At 36.5% G+C, this 12,078-nt stretch overlaps 8 protein-coding genes across 8 annotated transcripts; 5 read left to right on the plus strand and 3 right to left on the minus strand.

The window, feature by feature from the left end:
- Nucleotides 1-340: 340 nt before the first annotated feature.
- On the plus strand, nt 341-961 carry C9374_006475 (uncharacterized protein; the record flags this gene model as incomplete). The annotated part of the gene is made up of 1 exon (XM_044696339.1): nt 341-961. The coding sequence occupies one exon, from the start codon at nt 341-343 to the stop codon at nt 959-961; it is 621 nt and encodes a 206-aa protein (XP_044547166.1).
- Nucleotides 962-1,418: 457 nt separating this feature from the next.
- C9374_006476 (uncharacterized protein) lies at nt 1,419-1,670 on the minus strand (the record flags this gene model as incomplete). Its single annotated transcript, XM_044696340.1, has 1 exon — nt 1,419-1,670. The coding sequence occupies one exon, from the start codon at nt 1,668-1,670 to the stop codon at nt 1,419-1,421; it is 252 nt and encodes an 83-aa protein (XP_044547167.1).
- Nucleotides 1,671-2,176: 506 nt separating this feature from the next.
- Nucleotides 2,177-2,686, plus strand: C9374_006477 (uncharacterized protein; the record flags this gene model as incomplete). The annotated part of the gene is made up of 1 exon (XM_044696341.1): nt 2,177-2,686. The coding sequence occupies one exon, from the start codon at nt 2,177-2,179 to the stop codon at nt 2,684-2,686; it is 510 nt and encodes a 169-aa protein (XP_044547168.1).
- Nucleotides 2,687-3,004: 318 nt separating this feature from the next.
- Nucleotides 3,005-4,082, minus strand: C9374_006478 (uncharacterized protein; the record flags this gene model as incomplete). The annotated part of the gene is made up of 5 exons (XM_044696342.1): nt 3,005-3,231; nt 3,361-3,601; nt 3,754-3,822; nt 3,944-4,015; nt 4,080-4,082. The coding sequence occupies 5 exons, from the start codon at nt 4,080-4,082 to the stop codon at nt 3,005-3,007; spliced, it is 612 nt and encodes a 203-aa protein (XP_044547169.1).
- A 203-nt stretch (nt 4,083-4,285) lies between these two features.
- On the plus strand, nt 4,286-5,357 carry C9374_006479 (uncharacterized protein; the record flags this gene model as incomplete). Its single annotated transcript, XM_044696343.1, has 2 exons — nt 4,286-4,547; nt 4,915-5,357. 2 exons carry the CDS (start codon nt 4,286-4,288, stop codon nt 5,355-5,357), a joined length of 705 nt encoding a protein of 234 aa, XP_044547170.1.
- A 287-nt stretch (nt 5,358-5,644) lies between these two features.
- Nucleotides 5,645-8,922, minus strand: C9374_006480 (uncharacterized protein; the record flags this gene model as incomplete). The annotated part of the gene is made up of 2 exons (XM_044696345.1): nt 5,645-8,743; nt 8,833-8,922. The coding sequence occupies 2 exons, from the start codon at nt 8,920-8,922 to the stop codon at nt 5,645-5,647; spliced, it is 3,189 nt and encodes a 1,062-aa protein (XP_044547171.1).
- Nucleotides 8,923-9,578: 656 nt separating this feature from the next.
- Nucleotides 9,579-10,508, plus strand: C9374_006481 (uncharacterized protein; the record flags this gene model as incomplete). The annotated part of the gene is made up of 1 exon (XM_044696346.1): nt 9,579-10,508. One exon carries the CDS (start codon nt 9,579-9,581, stop codon nt 10,506-10,508), a length of 930 nt encoding a protein of 309 aa, XP_044547172.1.
- A 710-nt stretch (nt 10,509-11,218) lies between these two features.
- C9374_006482 (uncharacterized protein) lies at nt 11,219-11,911 on the plus strand (the record flags this gene model as incomplete). Its single annotated transcript, XM_044696347.1, has 1 exon — nt 11,219-11,911. One exon carries the CDS (start codon nt 11,219-11,221, stop codon nt 11,909-11,911), a length of 693 nt encoding a protein of 230 aa, XP_044547173.1.
- Nucleotides 11,912-12,078: the final 167 nt, after the last annotated feature.

Genomic DNA, 12,078 nt, shown 5'->3' on the forward strand with positions numbered 1-12,078 from the left:
ATTTCGTTCAGAGAGAAGGCTAACCGACTCCGATTTCTCAGGAATTGGAATCATCATGCTCAATAACACGATCACGTACATAAATTTCCAAATTATAAGATCTAGAGAACATGACCCACAAAATTCAACAAAAATAATAAGGCTTCTCTGAATGTCATTGATAAGGAATCTCAAGACACGAACCAACTATTATTATTTTAACCCCCTGATCATTTCAATAACCCTCATCATCCTTCTTAAATTATCATGGATACTTCCACTCGTTCTTTCCGAGCCTCAACATGAGCATAGTTTGAGAATTTTCGGAGGTTTGGAAGCCTCCTCTCACGAATTTCCCTTCATGGTCAATTTAAGGTATTCGGGAGCGACCCGATGTGGAGGAACCTTAATTGCCAAACGATGGATACTCACAGCTGCTCATTGTGTGTTTGGAGTAGCAGAATCTACTCTATCGGTCATTATGGGATTGGATCGATTGAGTGAATGTAGTGATTCGTCGTTATCACCATCTTCCTCTAGTAAGAATTGTGTGTATGGATTGGTGAAACAAATTCATATTCATCCTCGATACGATGACAACTTGTTTGTGAATGACATTTCCCTTATTGAACTCGAAAATGAAATTCCTTATTCGAGTACGGTCCAACCAATTGTCATTCTCAATTCGATGCCAAATATTGGAGACATGCATCTTGTGGCAGGATGGGGATACACTTCATCGAAGGATCAAGTTTCAGATTCTCTTCAGAAAGCACATGTACCCTATGTCGCTGATTCAAATTGTATTCAATTGCTTCTTCAAATGAGCAGTGCAGCAGGCCAAATGTGTGCTGGAGCTGGTCAAGGTGTGGACACCTGCAGTGGCGATTCTGGAGGACCGCTGTTCATGAATTTATCTGGTCTCTATGCTCAAACAGGATTAACAAGGTTGGTTCTTTCTATGATCATGCAATCTTTTTGACAAGGTTCTCGTTGATAAAAGTTTTGGATCAGCAGGATGTGGAATCTATTCCAATAGAGGTGTGTACACTTCTTTGGCATTTCATTCAAGTTGGATACGTTCCAAGACGAACATGACTCTACAGGGGCCATATCTTGTGGAGTCATCCAGAAGTGTTGTATCATCATCATCCAACATCCACATGAATTCACCCTCACTGTTATTGACTGGTAATCACTCAATTTTTACTTTATTAATTTCTATTCTCTTCATTATGGTGATTGTATGAGTTACTGAGTATAGTTTGAAATGTTGGCGTCATTAAGTTGATTCCACACATGACTTGTGAATTTTTAATGCTACCAGTCAACACGATGGCAGTGACGATCCAAAGCAGACGTATACGGCCCATTATTATTACAATTATTTCGACGTCTGCCATCATGGAACATTCATTTAAATAATTATTATTTTCAAATTAATTCGTATCATGATGAATAAATCTTGGTGTTCGTTTTTTGTACATTAATTTACTTTGACATGAGGCACAAGCCAGGAATTTGTTGCTCTCCATTCCACACGCTCCGCATTTATACATGACAATTGGTTTATATTTTTCCTCCCGTTTCTTATTTTCAATGACAAATGGATTCTGAGAGGTCTGTGCTTGGAATGGTTTGGTGGATGGCATCATGGTGGATGGTGTTGCTGAAGAGTATGAGTGTTCCATTTTTTGTTGTTGAATTTTTGTAATTGCATTGTCGGAAGTTTTTGAAAAGGCACTCTATTTGAGGTCCTTGTGTAAGATGATTCATTGAACAAATGTGACTAATTCATGAACAACGTCTTATTCAGAAGAACTCATTGTTTTTCAATAATTTTGATTAAAAAATTACCATAAATTGACTTTTCAAAATTCATTACTTTTCGAGAGGGCCTTTGTTCCACAATAAACATTCGATGTGATTCCAAATCAACCTCCAAACCTCATCAATGATGACACTTAACCTGCCTACCCACTGAAGATTTCGTGATTATACGCGTTGTGCACCAGATCTGATTGGATGAGGTTTCAATATTGCTCCTCCTCTTTCAAAGCTAATTGTTGTTATGGAGAATGAATTTTGATGTAAAAATTGAAAAAAATATTGTTAGTGAAGAAGGCTTCTCCTGCTTTTTGGACAATTTTCATCGTCATCATCAATTAAATTCTTCTTCTTCTTATAGGCTCCGAGAATGCCCTTGTATGAACTTGTTTATTTAGTAAATGCTAAAGCTGCTTTACCTACAGTGGCCCAAGTGATGAAACGAAATGCTCAAGTGGTTTTTGAAAACAATGGAGTTATTCGTCGTTTGGACAATATGGGAATTTTACCTCTTGCTTATCCCATGTACAGACACAGAGAGAAACATTACAAGGGAAGATGGATTATGATGCTCTTCGATGGCTCACCAACTTGCCTTCAACAACTCAATGAACAAATTAGAAAGGACCAACAAGTGTTCCGTTGGTCCTTCTATAAACAAAAGGATCAATTCAGACAATCATATGATGAACAAATTATTCACGGTTCTATGTATAAAGGAGAGGATGTTAACTTGACTCCACAAAACACTGCAAAATTGGAAACAAAGAATATTACTTCTCAAACGATAGGTGTTCATGATGATGAATTACTCATCCAAAGTATTTTGAATGAGGAGGCTGCTAAACTTACATCGGAATCTCAACAAGAAAAACAATAATTGGAGTTTTTGAAATTATAATAACAAGAATCATACTGTTCCTATGTGACAAACATCATTTTGGAGACGATTTGAACTGCTCCAATGCATCTGCCTTCTTCCTTCCTTTATTTACCACTCTTCCAAACAATAAACTGGCGTACGTTCCTGATTATGTCATCCATGCGTTGCAATTTTATGTTCAAACATAGTCCAAAAAGCAATGCTTGGTACATGGCTTTCTGAATACTTTTTCATTAAGGATGAGTAATGCCTCACATTCACTACGTAGACCTCCAATACGGAACGCTCACATTGAATTGTTCATTTCAACATTGTTTATTTCATGTACTCGTCCATGAGTTGTCTTACATCTTTCAATTCATTGTACAAAATTCTGAACTTGTCAGCCGACAATTCAAATCGTTCATGAGTGACAACCGAGCCATGTTCTTCAGAGTGAAGAATTTTCAAGTTCAGTTGTACCGAAGGTTCATTCATTGACTTGAGGGTCGATGAGGATAAGACTAAATCTACTCGCCATTTCAATTCATCGATTTTTGGTACTATGCATAAGGGATTACAAATGTTTGTCGAGTACAAATGGACATGATGAGTTCAACCAAACGATCATTCAATGTAGACATGACATATATAGAGGCATAAATATAAATGACATTCCATCTTAAACTTACATCTCAAAGTTTTAGTCTTAAAATGTTGAATGAGCTTGTCCTTACTCGATTTATAGGATCTACAAAGAGACTCGCTGCTTTCCTTCGGTAAACCTATTTGTTGTAATTCCAAGGAGAGTTGTTGCTCCTCAACGTCAAACCTTGCAGCGTTAGAAATTATAAATAATATGGATGCTATTGCGCTTTTAACTTCTTTGATATCCTTACATGCGCCTTCAGTTCTTTTCAGTGCCTTATCGTACTGTTTAAAGTTGTTTCATTAGAGAATAATGTCCAAGTCGTAGAATGCAAGCCGTTTTCAAAAGATTGAATCAATGATCATCACGATTGGAGCAACAAATGTTGGATTATCAAATAAATGATGTCATCTTTAAATTTGTTTCATCAACCTACGTCAAATGTTTCCGATTCACAAATTTCCTTCATAATTGCAATTGAGAGAAACTTTAACTGAACTGAAGACTTAAGAATTTCAATGATCAGGAAAATAGAAAGATGTCCAGAGACAATGTGAAAATTCGTGTATCATAAAAATCCCAATTTGGAAATTAGAAAAATCTACCATAGTATTTCTGAAACGTACAATATTTGACAGAATAGCCACATTGGCCAAAAGCCAATCAGGAGCATCCAAACCTCCACAGAAATGAAATCTCTAAGTTCCGAATAATATTCATCATCATTATCTTGGTTGGATGAGATCAACAACTCAAACCTACCATTTTACTTCAAACAATCCAATCAAATTCTTTTTCTTATTTACTCTGACAATCAGTGTTAGTATAATCTCAGGCTCTCTCTCTGTTTATAATGTTCTTCTCTAATATTATTCAAAGTCTATCTTGATTCGGAGGATGAGGAAGAAACAATATGCAGTTTAAAAAAACTTTGAAATTTTTTTAATTAAAAAATTTGGATTTGAAAAATGCTTCGTTCGTTTGCTTTGAAGGCTTCCACAGCAAAGAAGGTCTCTTCATCATCATTTTCAAGAGTTTTATGTGTTTGTTCCATCAATAACAATATTCTTCTCGGTACAACAACAAGTATTAATTCTCATTCTTCTTCGGGAGTTTGGAATATTGGAGCCGTAGCTACAACAGAGAATAATTTACGATTTTATGCTGAAGAGCAAAGACAAAAGAATCCAAAGAGTAAACACGGAAAGGAATCAAGTTTTAAACGTCTGTGTAAGTAGAATTGTGATAATGGTCTTTTGATGATATCATGATTTGACTACATGAATACACACCACTTGATGAAACGAATTCACTTCAATTTAATGATGCCAATGATTACTTTCGAATTATTATTACTACCTGTTGCGTTTTTATGAATGATTCGGGCCATGGACGAATACTGTGTGTTCGTACGTATCATCGTTACGGACCGATACCTTTCTGGCAAAATTCTCGACAACATGAATGTACAACACACATGTCCGAACACGAATTCACAACATTCACATTTGAAACTATTAACAAAACATTACCATGATGCATGGTTGGCATCATTGTCAATTTCTTTAATCCTCAATGGAAATAATTATAACAACAGCCCACGAAGAATGTGTGCAAGTTTATGATTATTGGAAGAGCCAAGGCAAACAACTTAATTTCACTTTCTATAGACAATTCATACAACATTGCAATAATCTATGCTGGGACAAACCAGAATACCTCGAAAAGGCCTTCTCAATTGCAGATGATATGAAAAAAGATGGAATAGAGTGGAACCGTGAAGTTTACTTTATGCTGATTCAATGTTGTATTCGTACAAGAAAACCAGAGAATTTAGATAGAGGATTTGCCCTCAAAGCAGAAATGGAAAAACAAGGAATTACTTCTTCTCAATTAATTTACAATGCACTTATTAGAGGATGTGCTCTGCTCGACCAAAAAGAAAGAGCAAAACCGGTTTTTGAAGATTTAATGAAATTGAAAGAAGTTCCTCCTGGAATTAAGTTTGAAGATGTTTTCAAATATTTGAAGGAGTTGTAAATCAAGCCAGAGCTTGACAACAAGCATTGAATAATTTAAGACTACCATAATCTAGAGGAAAGTAAAAAACAGTCACATCAACATCTCAAAAATTCTTTACCAAGTTAAGAAGTTTAGCATGTGAATCAATGTCATTGGCCTGGTCGATTAGCAATTCGCACAATAATAATGGAAAGTTGAGGTCACAGAAGTGATGAGGATTGCCTTTAAAAATCAACAATGCCTTAAAATATCATGCTTTACTGTTTATTCAAGCTATCATAAATCGATCATTCAGGTGTTTGGTATTACACAACATCGTCGTCTTGAGATGGTGCAAATTCATTCACCACAACTGAATCCAAACCAGGAACGGCTGCTCTAATTTCTCGTTGTTCCAATTCTTTCTTTTGCTTCTCTTCAAAGAACAAATCGCTGGTATCCGCGTCCTCTCCTTGATATTCTCGAAGAGTCACTAAAAAGTCACGCAAGCAATTTGTGAATTCTTTCTCTTGATGAATATATCCAAAGAGAGTAATAATAAATTGCTGTAAATATTGGGAATTGAGGTTCTTGAAGCTTTCAATTAAAACATCATGAATGTGCTTCTTAACGAATACATCGTTGGGCATCTGTTGATTTTCAGTAAGTGGTACCGTTATCTTGTTGGTGGCAATTACATAAAGTAAATGGTGAATAATAGTAGTTTGCATCTTGAAACCAGACTGATGCAATGTATCTGTGTAAATATAAAGAACATCATCAAAGATGGGAATGTAAAATTTGCTGTAGAATTCATTCCTCAGTCCATCATTATTGATGTGTTCAATGTTTGAAAGCATGTCTTGTAAAATGCCAAGTCCTGTTTCGAAAATATTTCTGTGAGTGTGTTTGAGAGCCCATAGAATAGAGTCTACAATCAATTTGAATCCATTGGGAGGAATGTGCAAGAATGATTGGAAGCAATTCTTGTTGATTGACTTTAACAAGGTGAAAAGATTCATTCTGTGCTCAGGATAGTCCTCAAAGTTTGTGGTAATCATTGGAAGTGTACATTCAAGTACATATTCTAAAATTGTTGGAAGGTAGTGATCGATGGCTGTTTGAAGTTTGTCCATGGCAACAGAAAGGAGTGTCAATACTTGAGGATCTTTTGCGTCGGGCACACTTGCCTTGTAGTCACCAAGAGTGGCATCCAAAAGTGGAGGTAAGAAGGAAGTGACTAACATTTGGGTGTCGTCAGTGTTAGCAATAAAGCTTTCTACGAGCTTTAAAGTTTCTCTCTTAATGGCTCTCATTGCTCTGACGTTGCTGTGGGAGGCTGCTCTCGTACCAATCTTTTGGATTTCATCAGAAATGAATTGGCTGTATGCCTTGTACACAGACAGCATGTCTCTAAAGATAAACTTCATTTGATGGATGAAAGCATGACCCACTGATTTGCATGTGGCAACATTGGTTTTCAAAATATTGGTCAATTCTTTCAGAACTGTGGTATCTGTGAGAGACTGAACGTTTTGTGCTGCAAAAGTCATGATGGCTTGCCATTTTGTGTTGGGCATGGACATGAGCATTTGGAGAAGTCGCTCTTGATCAGCTGGTAAAGCTGCTTGAATCATGTAACCAACACCTTCATAGAAAACATGAATGTGTGCAGGTTCTAGATCTGAAATGTTTGATTTCAAGTTTCGGAGAATTCTCTCCAAGAACATGATATCTTCTCCCTGATGACGTTGAACAAACTTTCTCTTACATTTTTGAGCGAGTTTCACAAAGGTTTCGCAGGCCATTTCTTGCACTCCAGGGAACTTTTCATGCATAAATTCAAATAACTTGTTCACAACGGTTTGTAAAAATTTCCAATGCGCAATCAAAAATCTTGGATATTGACCCACCACATACATGATATTGGAGGCAACTACAGCTTTGTTTTCTTTGCCTTTTTTCATTTCACACATGTTCAACAAATCCTTGATTACCGTCACAACAAATCTCTTTTCATCTTTTTCCTCCATAGCACCACTGATTGAACCGATAGCCCAACACAACGTGTTCAAATTATGCCAAGACCATTCATATCCGTTGAGTTGAGCACGCAGTTTCTCCAACATGATTTTCTCAGTATCTATGTAATCCAAGTGAGTCAAATAAATTAAAGCTTCACGCATACTCTTGTAAAGTTGAATGGCGTCAACATCTTTCATGTACTCTTTCACAATTTGTCCATTCTCATCCTCAACGATGATCACCTCCTCTGGTTTGGCCATCTTTGATACCATTACTAGCCTCACTTGTGAGAGAATTCGTGAGTAAATTGCTTTTCTTGCAGAAGTAGGTCTATTTAGCATCAGAGGTTCATAGAGTGTAGTTTGATTGGCCTTCTTCTCGGAAAAGTACAAGTCTCTCGAGAAATAAATCCAATAATCGAGACAATTCTTGAAAATTTCAGTTTCATCAACTTTGGAAATTTCAACAAGATATTGATGTCCCTCAAGTACAAGCTGTGTGTGTTGATCCTTTTCTACTACAGCCAAATGGTTTGTGAAGAAGGATGTTAAAAAGAGCCCTAAAATTTGAACGAACTTTTGGTCATAGTCGCTACCATTCTTGTACGCGCTAGGTAAATTGGTGCTAGGTGGAAGGATATTTGGCATAACCCTCATAACAAAAACAAAGATTAATTCAAACTTTTCATCATATTTTGGATCTATCATGCTTACAATCTCTGTGAGGCAACTCAGTGTGTCATTTCTAAACTGTTGGACTGGTAAAAATTTGGTAATGAGAACTTCGAGCATATTCGTTTCAAAAATGTAAGGACGAGGAATCCAGTTCAAAAATCGCAATAAAGTCTGTAAAGTAGCGCTAAGTAGCGAAGGTTTTTGTGCGCCCTGTAGAATGGCCTCACAAAGTTGATAGATTAAGGAAAATTCATTTCGGAAGCTTTCACTGAGTTGGGTCATCTTTTTGAGAGTCATTTTTCCTGCCGAAAAGTCAAACACTTCCTCGCTCAAAAGCTTGAGAATGTTCATATTATTTTCGCATAGATTTTCATTCGAAGGACTCGAGTTGACAATTTCAGGAATAAAATTACGCCAATTTTGAGGCCATTCTTGTTTCACAATTGCTACGAGAACTTCGTTAAGCTTATTGATGAAAAGTTTGTGACTTCTAAAGTATGCCTCGTCTTTTGAACAATTAATCACAGTAATCACAATAAAGTTTTTCACTCCTTCTCGTTCATCTTGAGGAAGAATTTTCCATCTTGTTTGAACAACTTTTAACAGCACTTGAAGCGCAAAAAACTTTGAATTTTCATTATTTGATGTTTCCAAGATTTGCTTGACTCGGGTCCAAGCACTTGGATGTTCTTGGAACTGAGTGAGAACTCTTTGTGCCGATTGGATCTATCATGTTGTTTGATTCGTAAGAAAATATTTGGTTATGTCGGATTGTTGTTGAATACTTTCCTCATCACGACAATTTTCAAACTTACCTCTTGAGGAGAACCTCTGTAGAGACAATCAATAACCATGTCCAACAGGCCAACATTGAAAGGCTCATTGAAATTTAATATAGCTTCCATATTTGATTAAAGTACTATCAATGAATATTAATGATGATGAATTCGGTTGCAGCAGATTCAATCCCACCACGTCGTCGCAATATTTGAAATGTTGTTGTTGATGATGATGATGATGAAAAATTCACCAAGTCAGTATTACTATTTGTATTGAAGTAAAAATCAATCTCCGTAGTTTGTTGTTGGTATTCTTCGGCTTTCAAAAAAAACAATGATGAGGAATTTTGACCGACCGACGCTGCTTACGAGAGGGACAGTTGCTGCGACGTATTTTTTTAAAGTATTTTCGCGCCCATAAAAAATTCCTGCCGTTATTGTTGCTAGAATTCCTTCTATTGGAATTTTTCTGCTTGGACGTCGCAGCAACTGTCCCTCTCGAAGAAGATTCGAAAGGGTCTATTCGGAATACGTTGAGAATGTGGTGATTGATTATTTTGAATTATGATATTTCTTCTACGAACATGGTCTCGGAATGTGTTGGCAACGATGAATTAATTTACATGTATGTAACTATGTTATCAAAATGTAATTAGGGCGTGTTGTCCAATATAATTAGAATATAATTAGGAATCAATTTGATCAAATTGATTCAATCGTTCTCCTCTATCAAACCAATCCAGCCTTGAGGATTCAATCAAAAAGTTTACAATTAAGAAAAAATGAGCGCAAAGCCTCAAGAGACCACAAGCAGCACGAATGAAGTCAAAGAAACACGTGAGCTTTTCCGTACGACTGAATTACTTTCTACTTGTCAGGCCATGAAGATGCAGCTTGAAGGAAGATTGGGTTCCGATGCTTCTGAATTTTTCTATTTTGCTTGTATGGAGGCTTTGCCCGGAATTCGGGAACAGGAGCCAACCTTTGAAAGTAATCTGCAAACAACACAGGTGAACAGCAACAATAACAACAGGAAGGCTTCTTGTTTGTCAAAATTGGATATTATCGAAAGAACAAGAGAACAAAATTGGAATCCACAAGATCCAGATCTTGTTTCAACTTGGACCTATAATCCTCGCTTTTTGTTTGATGAAAATTGGTCTCAAAAAACCTTTGCTGATATGAGCGATTGTTTTGCATCGGATAGTACTCTTGTTCAAAGAGTTCAAATGAAACACAGATTGTTGGGCTCACTGGCGGAGGGAGGAATTCAAAAACTCATGCCATCATTTGCCAGTAAATTGAGAGAATTGAAGATGGCCAACGGAGGACAAGTTAAGGACATTTCTTCCACATCGGAGGCCACTCATCTTTTTGAAAATTATTCAAAAGAGTCGAAAGACCAATTTATTGCTTGTCTGAAAGCACAAACAAACACCATTCAAGCCAAAGACGATGAATACAAGGTTGCTATTGCCATGGACAGATGTAGTGCAACCAGTTTTGAAAATTTCTTTAAGGGAATGGTTTTATCTTGTCATAAATCCATCACTGAGTGTGTTGAGAAAAATAGTAGAAAGGAAGAACTTTGGAGAATGACAATGTTTTTGGAGTGTTGGCTTGTGTTACAGATCTACAACAACAACTTGCCAATGATGGATGTGCTAAATTTGCCATGGACTATATCGACCAGCTCTCAAGAGATACTTTGAATATTTCATCAGCAAAGAAGGATTAACGAAATGAACATCTGAGGGTTTTTCCGAGCAACTGAGTGATATGAACAAGATGGCGGTCAAGTCTTGTACCGACAATTTCCAAGTGGTCGAGTGTGAACATAATTACATAGGTGATTCAAGTGTAATTTGTGAAGGATAAAATCAATTTGATTTTTCAGATTTATGGATACTTGTTTTTGTAAGATTCCTTATTTACTGCATCCTCACGAATCAAGTAATCACGTATTTCAGCAATCTTTCTCATTAACATTTGCAGCTTCCATACAGATGGTTTAACCTCAGAGTGCAATGTCGTTAATAGTGGAAGATTGTTGCATCAAATAACAGTTTATCAGAACAAATGCACATAAGGACAGAGTGCAATGTTTCCTTCAACTTTTTTCTGCAATTACCTTGTTGAACATTTCAAATCTTAATTTTTCTACCCAAGATTCAACAATTACTTTTCAAATCCAAGTCCTACCATAGTACAGGGTGTGCAGTCCGTACCAACGGCTCCTTCACGACGTCATCAACGATAAAAATAACACTTTCGCGTCAGCAACATCCGCTCAAGTTCTTGGAGCAACCCAGAAAATCTTTCTCAAAAATTTCAAATTGAAAAAAACAATTAAACACCACCTCCTATTCAAACAACTAACACCCACAAAATTCTCAATACAAAAGAACACTATTGTAATAACATGTCATCCCTTACAGCAAATTTTGGATCCAGCTACTCTGATTATCGACCTTGGGAATATGATATCTTGGTCAAAATATTAATCGTTGGAAATTCGGGAGTTGGAAAATCATGTTTATTGGTACGATACAGCGATGATGAATTCTATGAATCTCATCTTTCAACGATTGGAGTGGATTTCAAAATCAAGACACAAACACTTCAAGATCATCGAGTGGCAAAAATTCAATTATGGGACACAGCTGGACAAGAACGATTTGGACAAATTGTCTCTGGTTATTACAGATCTTCGAATGGTATCATGATTGTGTTCGACTTGACTGATGAAAAATCATTTCGTGAAGTTGCTAAATGGTTAGATCAAATTGCAAAATACGGTTCAGAAAATACTCCAATGGTTCTGGTTGGTAACAAATCAGATTTAGTAGCAAAGAGAGTCATTGATCGTCGAGTCGCAGAAGAGTTCGCCAAGAATATGGGCATGGAATATATTGAAACAAGCGCAAAGAATTCGAATGGTGTCGATGTGGCATTTGACAAGATGCTTCAAGCCGTTGTAAAATCACAAAATTATATTGATAATAATCCAAATACTAAGAAGAAGACAGATTCTTCGACGACTGTGATTGGTCCTGGTTTAAGAGGAAACACCACAGTGACTGACTCGAGCAATAATTCATGTTGTTGGAAGTAATTTTCGTATTTTTTCAACCATCCATGTGTGAAATATTTGAATAAATCTGAATAAGACTGTCTTGTGAATTTCTTTGCATCCTTAATAATCAAGGAATTGTTGAAAGGTTAATTATCCTCAATAATATCGTGATCCAATTTTGATTGAGTCCACACACGCAGAGGACA

Source organism: Naegleria lovaniensis (assembly GCF_003324165.1).
Source record: "Naegleria lovaniensis strain ATCC 30569 chromosome Unknown tig027, whole genome shotgun sequence".
Taxonomy (NCBI): domain Eukaryota; phylum Heterolobosea; class Eutetramitea; order Acrasida; family Naegleriidae; genus Naegleria; species Naegleria lovaniensis.